The following is a 15915-nucleotide window of genomic DNA, read 5'->3' on the forward strand; positions in this document are numbered from 1 at the left end:
AAGCTTGTGACTTTTAATTGTACGGTGCGTAAAACATGGATGTATGCAACCACTGATGTATTCTTAAGTACCTCTGGCTATTATGCAGCAAGATGCAGGAAAAGTGTTCTATTTGGTATCATATAAGTACTTGTGGCAGGTATAAAAGGCAATCAATATTAGTCTAATTCATATCAAACGAATACAAACAATCCATCAGCATAAGACAGCCCAGGTTCCGGTAAATGGACTAAAATCATCACCTATTCAAATACAAAGAAGCACCCGGTAAAGTTGCTCCCTACATCCAGTAATTTATGCTATATACATAAAGCCACTAATTATTAAGTTAACTCTATGTATGCCCTTAATGTGGACACTGTCTGTTTTATTAATACGACTGATTATGCTGTATATGCCACCCATTAAAATACCATTTACAAGAAACTTTACTCATGGAAAATTGTAATAAAGTTTGGCCACCCATACAGAGAGCTACAGTATTCACCTGCTCATTGACACACCCTATTCAAGTGTTGGCAACCCAAGATTCTTGAAATAAATTCTCTTTAAAGTTTAGTCCGTTTTTTACGTGTGACTAAAGTAAAAAAATTCTTAAGCTACCTCTTGGTCATGGCATTTGTATGTCTTGGGGGAGAATGTTGGTTTGCCATCAGACTTGAATGACGCCCACGGAATGCCATTGCACACAGCTGTCTCATTGCATAGCTCTGATTTCTTTGTTGCCTATACTTCAAGACCTTCGAAGTATCTTTTAACTACCAGAGCAAGATTAGTATTTACTAACCGAGTTTTCTTTAACTCGTACAAGTACAGAATTATTTTACTCAACACTCTTTGACTCATCCAGGCTACGCTATTTGTGTCCCTGTTTGTTAATTTGATTTTCGGAGTCATATTTTCTAATAGCAGAGACATTTTGGAGGGGAAGCTAGATGATATTTTGGCGTGTACAGATGAATTGGCTCACTGAGTGAGCATACCTAATAACTCCGCACATTTTAGAGAACCTTTGCATGATTTCCTCTTGATTATTGCTACTATGTGCCTTAACTCTACTCAATTGTGCCCATTGTTTCATTTTATCACACCTGCTCAGATGAAAAAGTAGGACAGTTTGGAAAGTAGTGAATGAACTAAATATGGGCTCACCTGGCAAACATGGTACATATGTCTGCAATATGTCCTAAATTATAGACATTTTGGGCAGTCAGAACCCCTTTCTGAGGGTCACGGGGCAAGTAGGAGTTACTGGGCTCAATCGTGGGGGGTGAGGCCTGTTACTCCTGAAGTCCCAGGGCCCAATTTACTATGGGTCCTGAGCGACTTTTCCAAGTACCCTTTCAGCACTTGACTCTTAGTAGTAGTGAGGGTTGAGCAGTCCAAGGCTTCGCGGGGTGGGGGATTAGGTTGGTAGATGCAGGGGTGGGAATGGAAGAACAGTCTTACAACCTAAAAAAACATTCAAAAGCACCAATAAATGATTGGCCAGTCAAATATTTGATTCATGAAAAAGGAGTATTTATATGAACACAAAGTTAAATGAAACATGCACAAACAATACACAAAGTTCCATGAGGTCAGGGCTGTAGGGTTCGATAAGCCCACTAGTAGTCTGAGTCTCCGACTCCACCAAATGTCACGTGTTCCACCGCCTGAAGCACTATGAGGCAGGACAAGTTGGAGCACATAGGGCATGGGGTACACATCTGTCTTGATGAGAGGGATTTTCCATCCCAGCATGGGCATATAACTTTTTAGCCAAGAGCACAGTGCTCACCTGGCAGCTAACCTCAATCCAAAGTTCATTTTTTTTCAAAAGTAGAAAAAACAGGTGGTCCTGTGTGTGATTACAATTGCCAGTAACCTGATTGCTAAGGGTTGTAAAAAAAAAGAATCGGCTAGGGTGGAAGAATCAATTATCTAGTCTCAATTATCCAGCAGCAAATATAAGGGGCAGCATTACGAAAAGGACAACAATAAAGGCATGTGTCATATTTGATATCTTACACGATTTTGTTTTTTCAATTCCTATTGTTAGCTGCATTTTCACAATTGGTATAAGTATTATATTTAATATATTGTAAGGTGTAGTTTGCTCTGAATTATTAATATAATCAAAATAGAGTGTACCAGCACAATTTGTATGGCAAAGTCTCTCGGTTGTTTTAATTCTATTTTCTATGTACGGATCCCACCAGTGTTATTTACCAGACGCTCTCTCTCCATCGCTCGAGGCATCGCTCACCCGGGCGAGCGAGTACCCAGGTGCGGAACCTGGTGAGGCCACCCACAAAAAATGCCCCACTGGAGATAATATACACCGCTAGAGGGGAGTAGGGTCTGAGGGTTTCCAGGACAACAACTGTGAGACTCATACATAACAATTGAGGTGGTCCACTCTAGTTTGATTATATAAGTATGCCCTTTGGGAGCTGAGTGGAACCGGTGAAGCTCCTTTCTCCCCTCTTGGTTTTTGAAGATGTTTTGAATTATTGCCTGAAAGGAGATTTGTACTTTTTTGATAGTTGGGCGGATCTACAAATTTTAAAAAAAGATAAAAATAAATAAATGCATCATGCTATGCCTAGGTAGTGCAGTAAACTCAGTTTCCCCAAAATCCTTTGAGAAAATGTATTTAATTGCAGATGGTATTTGAGTGTTACTTTGCAAATGTGGTGTTGGTAGGGTCATCTCGTGGAAAGGAGAATGCAAAAGAGCTAGTAAACTTTGTCATAATCCCTTTCAAGAAACCATCTCTCTAGAGACTGTACATTTAGACCACACACATTTTGTACTGTTATTTGCACAATCAGAAAAGAGCAACTAAAACTTGCACAATTTGGTCAGTCTAATGGTCAGTAAAAAATGCTAAACGACATGCAGCAAAGATGAAGCAACCCACCCCTGGTGCAATCAGTGTACTTCAGTCTATGCGGTTATGGTTCCTATTTGTTCTAATAATTCAGGATCAGTGTTTAAATGGGCAACCAGTCATCTAAGCCAGTCTTAATTTTTGCAGGTAGAGGGCACCAGCACTTATTTTTGGGGAACAGGATTTATTTTGTTATCATCTAACTTTAACTCAGACCAAGAAAATAGAGAGGCAGGAAAAGGAGGAAGGTAGCGGAAGAAAATCTGACAATGGAATGAAAAATTATCTGGAAGAGTGAAATTGGAAAAATATCTCACTCAGCATGAAATGCTACACACTCAGGAGCAGGTAATGCGGTGTTGGATGTGTCCTATGTTTTAAATTTTGCTTAATAGGGTTGATGCCTCCGTCATATGTCACTTCCAGGCAGATGGTCATTAGGTAGAGGTAGAGCGGAGTGTGGGAAGGTACTCTTAAGTGTTTTTAACTCTGAGGAGAGGCCATCTTTGGCATCTTAGCTCCTGTTTTGCCATGGTCTGCCTGAGTCATTGGGTGATTTCATCCCACAGCTCCTCCTACCAAGACAGGCTAAATGCACAAACTTGAGGAATACCAACAGTACTGGAAGTAATCGGATTGCGACCAATACCAGTTCTTGCAGCTATTTCTGGACCAGATTTGGGATTCAGTTGAACCAGGGAAATATGCAGAATTCGCCCTGGTGTCTTTTTCAGACACCTGTACATAATTCTGCAGCATATGGGGTAAGAGGACAAAGTTGCACCGGGTTTTGTGCCTGTTAAACTAAAGAGAAGGAAAAGTAAACGCTAATGACTAAACTGACACTGAAGATATATATTGATACATTCTAATATTTTATTGTTTTTTATATCAACTTTTATATTGAAATTAATTTTTTCCTTGTTTTTGTAATTTAGTACATACAAAAATCCATTACATATAACACAAAATGTGTGGATAATGACAAACAATCCAATTGATTTATAAAATACAGAAGTGCATTCCCATTTCAAACACAAGTTGTCTGCATTCCGTTTAGTGCAGCAACCTGCAGGCAAGGAGTGGGCTTTCTTATTTCCACTGCAAACCAGGCCCAAAAGTAAGGCCTTATTTAAAGGGCATGCCCCTTATTTTGCTCAAGTATCAACCTATGTGGGAGCTATCTGAAGCCTATTACCAATTGCCAATGCAATGGAAGGAAATAAAGGCATACAGCTTATCACTTCAGGAGAACTTTAAAGAAACTATGGCTTTGAAGCATGTTTTTTCTAATTTGTCCAACACCCTGTGTAAGAACTGTGCATGGGCTGTAAGAATGCAAGATAAATCTGTGTGTCTGAGCAATTACACAAGTTATGATTTAAATTCTGCCTAGCACTACTCGCCCCACTGCAGTGTGTCAGAGTGCTTTATATAACAATCAGAGGCACAATCAATCATACAAGTGTGTAAATCAATGTACAGGAAATGTTAACGTAAGACACTGAAAGTTATAAGGGGTAGCACTCTCATATCGTCCATACTTGTAGACATTATGTTTCAAGGTTGAATGGCCGGGAGAAACACAGCCAGTATATAAAACATAACACCGTTATTGTGGTTGCCTGTTCTAACCTAACTTTATTACTTTGCAATGGATTACTTCACAATCTTAGAATAACAACAGATTGTAAAAAGTATCTAAACCCATGATTTACAGTTTGCATGCAGCTCCTTGGTGCTGGTAAATAGATCACTGTGCTATATTGGAGGGACTGTAACCAATGAACTGAAAGTAACACAGGGATATTGGTGTCAAACACAATAGCCCACTTACCTATCTACATAAAATACAAATGGGTTATCTGCGTCTTACAAGTAGGCAGGGCACAAGTCCTAAAAATGACGTGTGGGGAGAGGAGCTAACCAATTCAGGCATTATGCAAGTGACATCATGGCAAGTTTGATCAAAGCCCGTGACGTCAAGGCATGTGGCATCGCACTTGGCATCACAGAAAGTGACCTTGTGGAAGTGGCATCACAAGAAGTGACATCAAATATTAAGACCTCACACGTTTATCAGGTATATCATGACTTCATTTAACCACATTACTAGATTTAAAACATGAGATTTTGCGGCAGGATTGTGCCAAATAAGTGGCGCAGTCCCAACACAATATCTGGCCATCAACTAACACATTTTTTTTAAACCCTGTCACAAAGATATTGGCAACAAGGAGAAGCATGGCAGTAGATCTGTTTGCTTAATTGATTGCAAAGTCTGCATTTTAAAATTTCGTATGGGGTTACGGCACCTGCTGCAGAAATCTTTGTGTACCCAGTAAATCTCAGCGAATAGTGTTAATGGTAAGATAACTCTGGAGGTTAACGCTTTTGCTGGAGAGATCTGTGCTTTGGGTAGTCCTAGATTTAAATCAAAGTAGTGTAGAATGTTAATGTGTTTCCTGCAAACCACATCATGTAACATGTGGATGACAGATTTTTAATTTGTGTAGATAAGTGGGTGATTGCTTTCAACACAGGGATCCTTTTGTTACTTGCAGTTCATTAATTGTAATACTAATACCGCACAGTGAGTTGTATGTGGAACAGATCATTTGCACTGTATGGTTTATGCTAAACCAATAAAACACAGTTTAAAAAAATATATACTGCACAATGAGCTATGAAGGATATGTGAGTCCTACACCTTGCAACTCTCACTGTCTTTTGTAACACATCTTGTACATTGATTTACACACTTACAAAATCACACTTACAAGATTAATTGTCAATGTATAATGTGTATGTTACTTAAAGCGCCCTGACATCCTGCATTTGGATGAGTAGCGCTATAAAAGAAATGAAATAGTGGTATTATAATTTGTATTTGTGTGAATATTGAGATAGACTGATACATCTGACATTCTTACATTGAATGCACTTATTTACAGGGACTGAACTAAGTCAAATGCATGCCTCTCTTAAGTACCTAAGAAGTGATAACAAGCTGTGTGCTTCTGTTTCGCTTCCGTTGCATATGCATTTTAGTGTGAGGCCCCAGAATGCGTCCAACCAGGATACCCGAAACCAACCAGGATACAGAAACCTCAAAACCTGGCTCTTCAACAGACCCCCTCCTTGATGGACTGGAACCTGCGACCCCCCCCCCCCCCCCCCCCCCAGCGCCTTGACACCCTTACGGGTGAGTAGTCACACTTAACAAACACCTGATTGATTGATTGATTAAAAGGAGGCATGATGGCCTTTATATTTGACCCAGCTGGAGGTGAAATAAAAGATTTAAAAACCCTGCTGCCTGCACATTACTGTTGGGAGTGGAAAGCAGACAATGTGCAGGCGCTGCTCAACAAGTCCTCTGTCTGAAAATGACACCGGGAAAGGTTCAGGGTCTTTCTATGGACCCCAATTTCTTGGCAAGGTGGACATCGCCCACCCTGTGAAGATAGTGGGTGGATGCTGTCTACCCGCGCTTATCCCCGACTTGTGCCCTGACTACAGGATGTGCTTTGCAGCAGTCAAAATAACTTCCTATGCTATTTTACGAGTCACAACTGTGACTGGACAAACCACAGAACTGGGTCAATCACTAGCATTAGCCTACCGCTATTATAATCCCCTCATCCTTGATGGGTACACAAGATCTGTGCAGCTGGTGTCTTAACCCTGTAAGCTACCTTAAAATGCATCTTCTTTGTGGCCAATTGAATACGCTAGAACAGCTTTACTTTTACCTCTGCCTTGTTACCAATTTGTTTGCAGCAGATTGTTTTAAATAAATGTATAAACCGTATAAATTGACTGTCAGACTCTGCTTTTCAAGCTCCCCTCGGGACTCCACCTGCCACACCCTGATCCCAATTTATTGGTTTCCCTGTAGTATTTTGTTCCAATTGCAGCACTGCAAATAAATGAAAACCCCTAGTGGTTTATTTAGTAATAAAACACGCACTCTTTCTTAAAATAAGCTGGTCTCTTATAACTGTGCTTCTACCTGTGCCGCCAAGGCGGTGCAGCAAACAAGAGTTCAAACTTCAGAGTACATATCAAGGTATTTTGTCAACAATGTCGGTGGATAGCGAAAGAAGATTAAGTGACGTGCTCATTGTGACTTTTACTGCTCACCTGGCAGTCTCGGAGCTGCTGTTCAAGCACCTGCTGCATTTCCGGGTTGCGCCTGCCAGCTGTCAGCGAGGTTTCTGCGCCGTGCAGCCACTTCTCCAGGCCGGTAACCTGCTCCCGGCAGCCATGAAGGATGGCCTCGGGCCGCGGGTCGTCCGGGGCCTTGGTCACAGCTCCTTCCTGAAAGCACGTGGGAGGGGATGCGTGTTAGCAGCGTGGCACAGACGCAAACACAAAAACAAAAACATCTCGTCTTCAACTCGCTTTCATTTCCAGTCTACAACACCTGTGCGTACACGAAATACGATTCATGAGAAGGAAAAAAAAAAGAACCACGTGACTGCAGGTTTCCAGGTAGCGTCTTTGCAAAGGGACAGGACAAACACAGGAAGTAAACCGGCACAGAGTTCGTTCACTGCCTGTACGCTCACTAATCTCAGCACACTAATCTGCAAAATCCTGTTGTGTAATCCAAAAGTAAGCTTTATTGACCCCTTTATCGACATTCCCGTCGAAGTTTTAGTTCGTCCTCAGTCTCTAGTCACTAGACAAGCACAATACAGTATACAAATGCGCGTGCAAATTAAGCTCACGCCACATTTGCACACAGTGCAAAAATAAATCCTCTTTAAAATAACGTCATACTATCAGTCAAGATATATACGTGATAATAGCATGTCTAGACCACTTGTGAATTAAGGCTAGAGATTATAACTGCACCATATATTGAGTTACAGAGTCGTTCACCGACACCACAGAGAATCAGGTATCAGACCGCGTGCTTTGTGAACTCAAAGGTAACTGAAACTATCCTATGTAACATATATTATAAATTGTTTCCAGAACATAATGCTATGCTGCATTGTGAAAGGTGCATAACTTCCCACTGCTAATCAACACCTACAGGTTATCCTCATGTAACTGAAAATTGCAATAAAAAAGAAATCGCACTGCAGGGTGGAACTGGCAATTTCTACACCGAAGTGTGACTCTTTTCTATGGTTTTACAGGTGTTTGTTTCATTTGAGTTGTACATAAGTGAATGTTCATCTTCCCTTAACACAGATGTCTCCACACACTGGAGGGTGCCCCTGCTAGGGTGGTCATAGTCATGTCGCTGGGCCTGGAGCGCCATCTATAGTTAAAAGCCAATTTGTTCTCATTGCTTTAGACTTCATCATGCTCAGTTGAGGGAGTTCCGGTGGGGCAGGCAGGCGGGGCGGGGGAGGGGCAGTGTGGGGGGTGATAAACACCGGATATGGATGATTGCAGGTAAGTAACCTATTAAACCTATTAAATTAATAAAACAAATTTCGTTCCGTGCCCTGTATCGCATTTTGCGACACCGGAATATGGATGATTGTAGGTAAGTAACCATATTCCGGTGTCGCAAAATGCGATGCAGGGCACGGAACGAAATTCGTTTTATCAATTTAATAGGTTACTTACCTGCAATCATCCATATTCCGGTGTTTATCACTCCCCACACTGCCCCTCCCCCGCCCCGCCTGCCTGCCCCACCGGAACTCCCTCCACGGACCGCGGCTGATCATGCTGCGCAGCACTGCGTGACAGGGAATCTATAAGGCAATACGGCGCACTCCTGTCCTTCCCCTTGCGTCATTTTGGAAGCCTAGACCCAACTCAGGCACAAGGGTGCCTGTGTTGCATGCCGGATTCTTTTTGTGTAGGAATGGGCGGCTTCCCTCACAAAATCAATCCTGCGAGGCGTACTCCTCGTCATATGTATGCTGCAGAATGCAACACACATTGAAAGAGGAAGAAACGAGGAGAAATAGAGATATTTCTTCTCGTTATGCCTCCCCTGGGAAGGTGTAACATTTTGGCACATCCCCAGGTTTACAAGTTCTTGTCGATCTGGCGATGCGTAAAATCCGTGGGAGTTGAGTGAAAAACCCACGCAATGCCCATGGAACGCCTACCCAGAGTGTAACCCAGAGATTTGCGCTGCGTTGCGTTACTCCAGATTTCTGAAGCAACTCGGAGCCACTCCAAGTGACTTTAAAAATCTGATTTAGAGGTTTGCGTCCCGCATGTGCCTCTTTGCGTGGTGCAAATGCGATGCAGGCCTCTCATAAATATGGCCCCTAAGCTTTCTGATCGAAAGAACCGAACAGATTATCAAAACAAAAGAGAAAGACTCCTAGGCTCCTCTAAATTCACCTGCCCCCTCCAAATACAGAGGCATCAGTCAAATAAAGTCCAATCACACCTTAATGCCAGAATCAGCAGGTATTCAGAGGAAAGTGCCGCATGCTGCCTTCCCACATGTCAACTTGGCAAAGACAGCGGGGTGGAGGAGAGTGGGGTATGTGTTGTAAAAGCCTACTAATAAAGTAAGTCGTGAACTTTTCACCTACAAATCAATGGTGTCGGGTGTGGTAGTCTAGGGTGTTCAATGGAAACAAACCATGGCTACATCACCCAGAATGTATAAAACTGCGACCGTAATGACATGGAGCGAGGTGGGTAACTCTAACTAAAACACATACACATTATAGGCCACATGCATCTTTGTAAGGTTTTGCGATTCCTTATTTGCGATTTTTAGGGAATCGCAAATAAGGAATCGCAAAATGGGATGCATGATTTTATTTGCATAATATATGCGATTCGGTAAAAATCACAATTTTTACTGAATCGCAAATATTATGCGAATTCCTAATTGCGATTTCGCAAATCCCATTGATTCCTATGGGCCAAAAGGCCCATAGGAGTCAATGGGAAGGCATATACAAATAGCAAATTTGAAAATGCAATTCACAATTTGTTAATGCATTCCAAGGGTGCAGAGGGGGGTCCAAAGGACCCCCCTGCATCCCTGAAATGTATTTTAAAGTGCATGTTTCACACACACATGTCCTAAGGACATGTGTGTCTGTAACATGAAAGTTTAAAAAATGCATTTTTGAGCATTTTCATAACTTTTCGCAAATTACCACGAGGTTCAACCTCGTGGTAATTTGCATCCCCTAATTACTATCTGCGGGGCTTAATGTGCAGATTTTGCTTTGAGCAAAGGTGGTACTCCAGGAGCAGCAGATTAGTGAAATGCATGTCAGCTGCAGGGTCACTATGTTTGAACTAGGCTCGAGTGGTCCAGAGAATGTGAGGGCAGGATGACAGTGGGTAACATGGGATGTGAGAGCATCAACACTCGCTGTGGGGCTGGAAAAGAATCTGGGTAGGGAACGAGAAGGAGGAGAGAGACAGAGAGAATGTTAAGGCTTACATTAAAGTGAGTGCCTGGAGGCTAGCATATAATCTTTCGGCATATATAAGAGTCAGTAAAGAGTCCAAAGACCATATGACGTATCCTCCAGGGCTAACTGGGGAGAGCAGTTAGTAGAGGTAATCGCAGTGGGTTCTGGTGGGTAGTAGGGTGGGCTTGAAATTCTGGAAGGGCCAATTGGAGGTCCAAGAGGGCCATGGTAGACTTTTCAAGATGAGGAAACCACCTGATTGTCTCCTGTGCCCTCTAATGGACCTCAGATGGTAACCACTAGCCGAGTTAGTATAATGCTAAGTAAAAGCTAATGACAGCAGCTGACCTCTGATGGTAAGCTGAGGGCCCTTTAACAGCTGGCTGAGGGTGAATTGGTGAAGGCTGAGGGTCCCCCAGGGGCCAGCAGAACTCAAAGGGCCAGATAGCTCAATGCTTTTTGCGTTCGGAAAAGGGCCGATTCACAGAATCAGCCCGTTTGCGAACACATTCGCAATATGTGTAATTTCAAGCTTTTTTTATTGCCTAGATTGCAAATGCAGTTAGGGATTCGCAATTTGCGATTCCTTAAATGCAATTCATGTAGCAATCGCAAACTGCGAATTTGCCTTTAGGAATCACAAATTACCACCAACTTCAAGTTGGTGGAAATTTGCAAATTCCTAGAAAACTGCACATTTTTGCATTTTTCTAACTGCCATGTGGCGCACACACATGCTCTTAGGGCATGTATGTGCGTCGCATGTGCTTTCTTACCTTTTTGGGGGGTGCACCCTTGAAATTGCATGCACAATTTGCGGGTACCTACTTGGGAATGAATGGAAAGGCATTCCTTAATAGCGAATCGCAATTTGCGATTCGCTGTTAAGGAATATGTAGGAATCACACTTTTATCTGCGAAACTTACATACATTGCATTTTGCAAGTCCATAATAGCGAACTGGTAAATTTCGCTGTTAAGGACTTGCAAAATACAAAGTTGATACATCTGGTCCTAAGGGCCTTGACAGCCTCCCATGAGACCTTGGGTAAAGCCGAAACAATGATGACGGGGAGTGCCGAAGTAGCTGGCCACTGACTCAACAGTCAGTGCATGGCCCTCTCTCCACCCTCTGACCTGCAGGCGCTGTTAGAGATAACAGGACCTTAGTGTAGGCTCCGGCACTCCATCTTTCTCCAGCACATACTGTCATGGACAGAAGGGTCCAATATCAGACATCTGCCCCACACACCTGCCTCCGTACACTATAAGGATCAGGTGAAGAAGAGAAACAACATGTGTTTTCAAATTCATGTCTGCGGTAACCTGAGGTTTTTAAACTAATTGTATATGAAACTGGCAAAACCTAGCCTGGCGAACTGAACGTCCTTTACATCGAACTGAGTTTCTATTTTTCGTCACAATGAATGGTATTTACTCAGTTGACAAAGGTAGCCTGGAAAATGCTCTTCTTGGTGGACAAAAACGTTTTCACTAGTAATATTGATCTGTACCTTGTTTCTGTAAGTATTGATCGAGCACACTGCTCAAAACTCTGGATCACCTACAGTAGATGTGGTTGCTTGCATAAATATGGAAGGAAGGTGATCAATTAATGGTACTACAAGAAAATGGCCAACCAGAGAAGTGCCGAGGAAAACGATAATGAATTTAGTCCAAATACAACTCAGAGGTAGGCATAACCCACTGCAAGGCTCACCTGAGAGGATACCTTGGAATGTTTAAAACTGATACGAACGCCTACTACCCAGTAGGAATCCTGGGTTAAACCAACCCCATGAAAGAACGAATGACTGAATCAAATTTGTAAAACACGACAGCTACTCAGAAAGAGTGCCCCTCACTGTGAACAGAGTAACAAAGGAGAGCAGAGGGGGGATTACAGTTTAAAGAGATAGGCCTTCAGAGATTTACGATAGGCAAATTAATTTTCCAGGCTTCTAAGCTGCAATGGGAGATGATTCCATATTTTAGCTATTTGAACTAGAAAAGAGGAACCTCCACGTCTGGATCTTTTGAAACGGGGGTCCGAAATCAAGTGAGCCTTACTCGACATAAGGTTTCTGCTAGGACAGTACTTTTCGATTCTTTTGTTCAGGTAAACAGCACTTGATTTGTACAGGGCACAATATGCTGGAGTAAGTGCTTTGAAAGTAATTCTTTACAGACCGAAAGCATGTTCAGCTTAGGGAAGAACGACAACGTTGAAGTACCTTTTTTTAGAGTATAGAGGAGATGTACTGCAGTATTTCAGATCACCTGGAGACGGCAGATTAGATAGGTAGGCTGACCCAAATATAAGGCAATCGCATAGTCTAGCCTAGAAAGAATTGTGGCTTTAACTACCTTTTTGCGTTCCTCCCAGGGTAAAAGGGGTAGGATTTTCCCGAGAGCCTTAAGGATCCATATACAGTTTCTGGCGAATGAATGGATCTGAGCATTAAAGGATAAGTTGTCATCAAAAATAACTTTCAGATTTCTTTCTCATTGGGTTGGTGGAGGGGGAGTGGGTACATCTCTTTGGCCAAGCACCGGGCCAGCTTTGATTGCGGTTGGGCCCTAACAGAAGAATTTGCATCTTATATGGATTACATTGCAGTTGGCCCATGAACAAGTTATTCAAGATCCTCTGGTAAATAACAGAACCAGAACTCCTTAAAGAATGCAGCTAAACCCTTCACTTTAATTAAAATCTTGTCTTGGAACCTTCTTCATGTCTAAGAGTCACAACAACAATAGTTGCAACCTGAAAAAATTATGACTTTTTGCCTTTAAATAATAAACCCAAGTAGGCTATAAGAAAGAAGTCGTATAATCAAAGGATCTGTCTCGACCCACTCGCAAGTGCACTTACAGGTGTCACGAGTAGGGACAAGAGAGCTGCAGAAGTTTGAGACATTTTTAAAGACTGATAGGTTTCATGAGGCGATCAGCTCAACAGAAATACGTAGTAATAAGGGTATAGCTATCTTAAGAAAGAGTAAGGCTGGTCTAGATATTTTGGATAATCAGACAGATAACTCTGGGAGGTGGATGAAAATTTATACAATTCCAGTCTATTACACACTTTACAACCTGCTTTGACAGGCCCAAAGCTGGAGATGAAGTTCCTCTCTCCAATTTTATTTAAATTTACCAGATTAGCCACCACCTTTCATAATAAGGGAAATTCAGATTTTATTACATTATTGGACATTGAGTTAGATTTATCTACACCTCCCCTAAACTATTAAGACCCTTAAAGTGTGCTGGGCTTGACATTTTTGATTGATAGATTACTGGTATAGAGTGTGTTGGAGGATGTACATCTTCTTGCTTAAATTTCAGATCATTCTGCTCTTTCCCCAGTGGGTCTTCCTACAAAGCATGGTATTACCGATAGGCTACTTCGGCTGATGCTGAAGTGCTGTTCAACAGTCACATCTATCCAAATAATTTCTCAAGAATAATATTGGCTCATCCTCACAAAGGATGGTAAAAAGTTCACTTAGCGATTTTTGAGAGGTATATCAACATGGATTGCTATATATATATCCAAATGAAGAACAACCATTGGATGACAGCCTAGAGATCTACATTCAAGCAATAACTGCTAGATTGCAATAAAATAATCTGGCAGTGGGAGCAGGCAGACGTTATTAGGTAATCTTGTGAAGTCCCAAGTAAACTATAATTGTAGGCTACATAGTAATTGCTGTGAGAGGTGGGAAGTTAGTAACCTCAAACAATTTAAATATGGGGAGGCCAGTAGAACCCTGATGGCCTGAGAGGCAAAAGCATGTAGAAAAAGGAATTATTTTTGGCAACTACTGGATCCATCTAGTTAGTTCCTGGTTTCTGAGATTCAGGAGATTTGGGGCCTGATTCAGAATTCAGTGGACAGGTTACTTTGTCACAAATGTGGCAGATATCCCATCCGTCGTATTACAAGTACATTAAATCTAATGTAACTTGTAAAAGGGCAGTCGGGCTATCTGTCACGTTTGTGACAAAGTAACCAATCAGCTGGACTCTAAATCAGGCCCTATGGCTGCATTTTGCAACTTTGTCAGAATTTGATAAAAGAGGATGTCTTTGAAGATGGTATTTTCCAGAATCTGTAACTACAGTACAACTGCAGTCACTTACGTGAGCTCATAAAGCAAGCTTAAATTCACTTATCCTCCGAGAGGAAATTAGACAGGCTGCAAGCGGTAGGCCGTCTGGGAACCTGCTGACATTTTTAAGAGCTTGTTGGAGATTATTCCCCGATATGTACAGATCTTTTTAATGGTGCACTGTTGGAGACTGATAATACAACCCCATCTTGGAATAAGGCACTGCAAATCTAATAGCCCATCACTATTATCACTTGCAACAATAAGGTCTTTTCAGGCTTTTTGGGCAAGGAGGTTACCTAAGTTTGTCGCATGTATCATAAGCAAGATCAAAAAGGTTTTAATCCAGGGTGATATCTCCATGACTTAACATACCAGCAGGTGGGCCTAACAGATCTAGCTGTGGTAGAGAATGCCCCTCCCTCAGAGATATATACCTTGGCTGTAAATAAAGCCTTTCACAGGGTCAATTAGGCCTACTTATGGCAGGTTCTCAGAGTTTCACTATTAGACTGCACTTCCTTGGAGCAGCAAAGGCTTTATATAGATCACATTTTGCCAAAATGCTGGTAAACGGCAACTTAACACCTAGTTTTATGATAGAGAGAGGGAAAAGCCCGGGGGTGCTCCCTATCTCCCCTGCCTTTTGACGTATGTCTTAACCCTGTGGCACAACTCCTAAGGCAGGGCATATTAATTATTCCCTTCCAGTTCAGGGAATACAGTTGTAATCTAGCCTTATATGCAGATGACTTGGTTAGTTATATTCTATTACACACTGCTCAATCTCAAGAGCTAAAGATGTAGTATGAGCATTTAGCTCTCTATCTGGTTAAATTATTAAGAAACAAAAATAAAAAATGTGATTTGGAATGCTGATTATGATTCAGCACTAGTTCATTCTGAGATCAGGGACATGGGCTTTATGTGACACATAATATGAACAAGATTTGTGTGAGGAACCTGTAAAAGGTCTCAAAGCAAGTTGATAAATCGCTTAAGGCCAGGCAGAGGCTTCCCTTCACTATCTATGGGCATGCTAATCTGCTGAAGATGTACATTTTGACAAAATACACATTCTTATTTTACTTATTTTAAGTTTTGATAACAAGGAACTATCCAGGCTTAAGGGCAAGATGAGGAGCTTTATGTGGTGAGGCAAGGGGATTAAGGCTCTTGTGGAAGAGGCGGAGGCACTTAATCAGGAAAAGGGATCTGTTCAGTTTTATTTCTGGGTCTTCCAGCAGAGGAACCTTAGGTGCCAGATATACTACCATACAAAAGTCAGGTTTGGTCTCCTTCAAAGGACTATGTTGAATGCCTTAGAAGGGCAAGACCGTAGAAGAGCAACACCAACGTCTTGTAAAAGTTTTCCTCCCTAAAGTACTTTAAAAAAGTTTGACTAAAGGTTATACAGTGTGCACACAAATCTGGTTTAATGTAAGAACGATAACAGAAGGTAACTACAGTGCAAGTGTGGCATCCATCTGAGACTCATCACAAATCTTTGAATGCCTGAAAGATGCAGTTAGTCTTCCATATCGAGCAGCTGGTG

At 41.8% G+C, this 15915-nt stretch overlaps 1 protein-coding gene across 1 annotated transcript in view; it reads right to left on the reverse strand.

Moving 5' to 3' along the window:
* SYNE2 (spectrin repeat containing nuclear envelope protein 2) overlaps positions 1–15915 on the reverse strand; it is a 1750628-nt gene that overhangs the window by 580351 nt on the left and 1154362 nt on the right. The window contains exon 105 of the mRNA XM_086937933.1: positions 7022–7198. Within this exon, the coding sequence (XP_086794059.1) occupies positions 7022–7198 (177 nt within the window). The remainder of the gene's footprint in view (positions 1–7021; positions 7199–15915) is intronic.

Source organism: Lissotriton vulgaris, chromosome 9 (assembly GCF_964263255.1).
Source record: "Lissotriton vulgaris chromosome 9, aLisVul1.2, whole genome shotgun sequence".
NCBI classification, from domain to species: Eukaryota; Metazoa; Chordata; class Amphibia; order Caudata; family Salamandridae; genus Lissotriton; species Lissotriton vulgaris.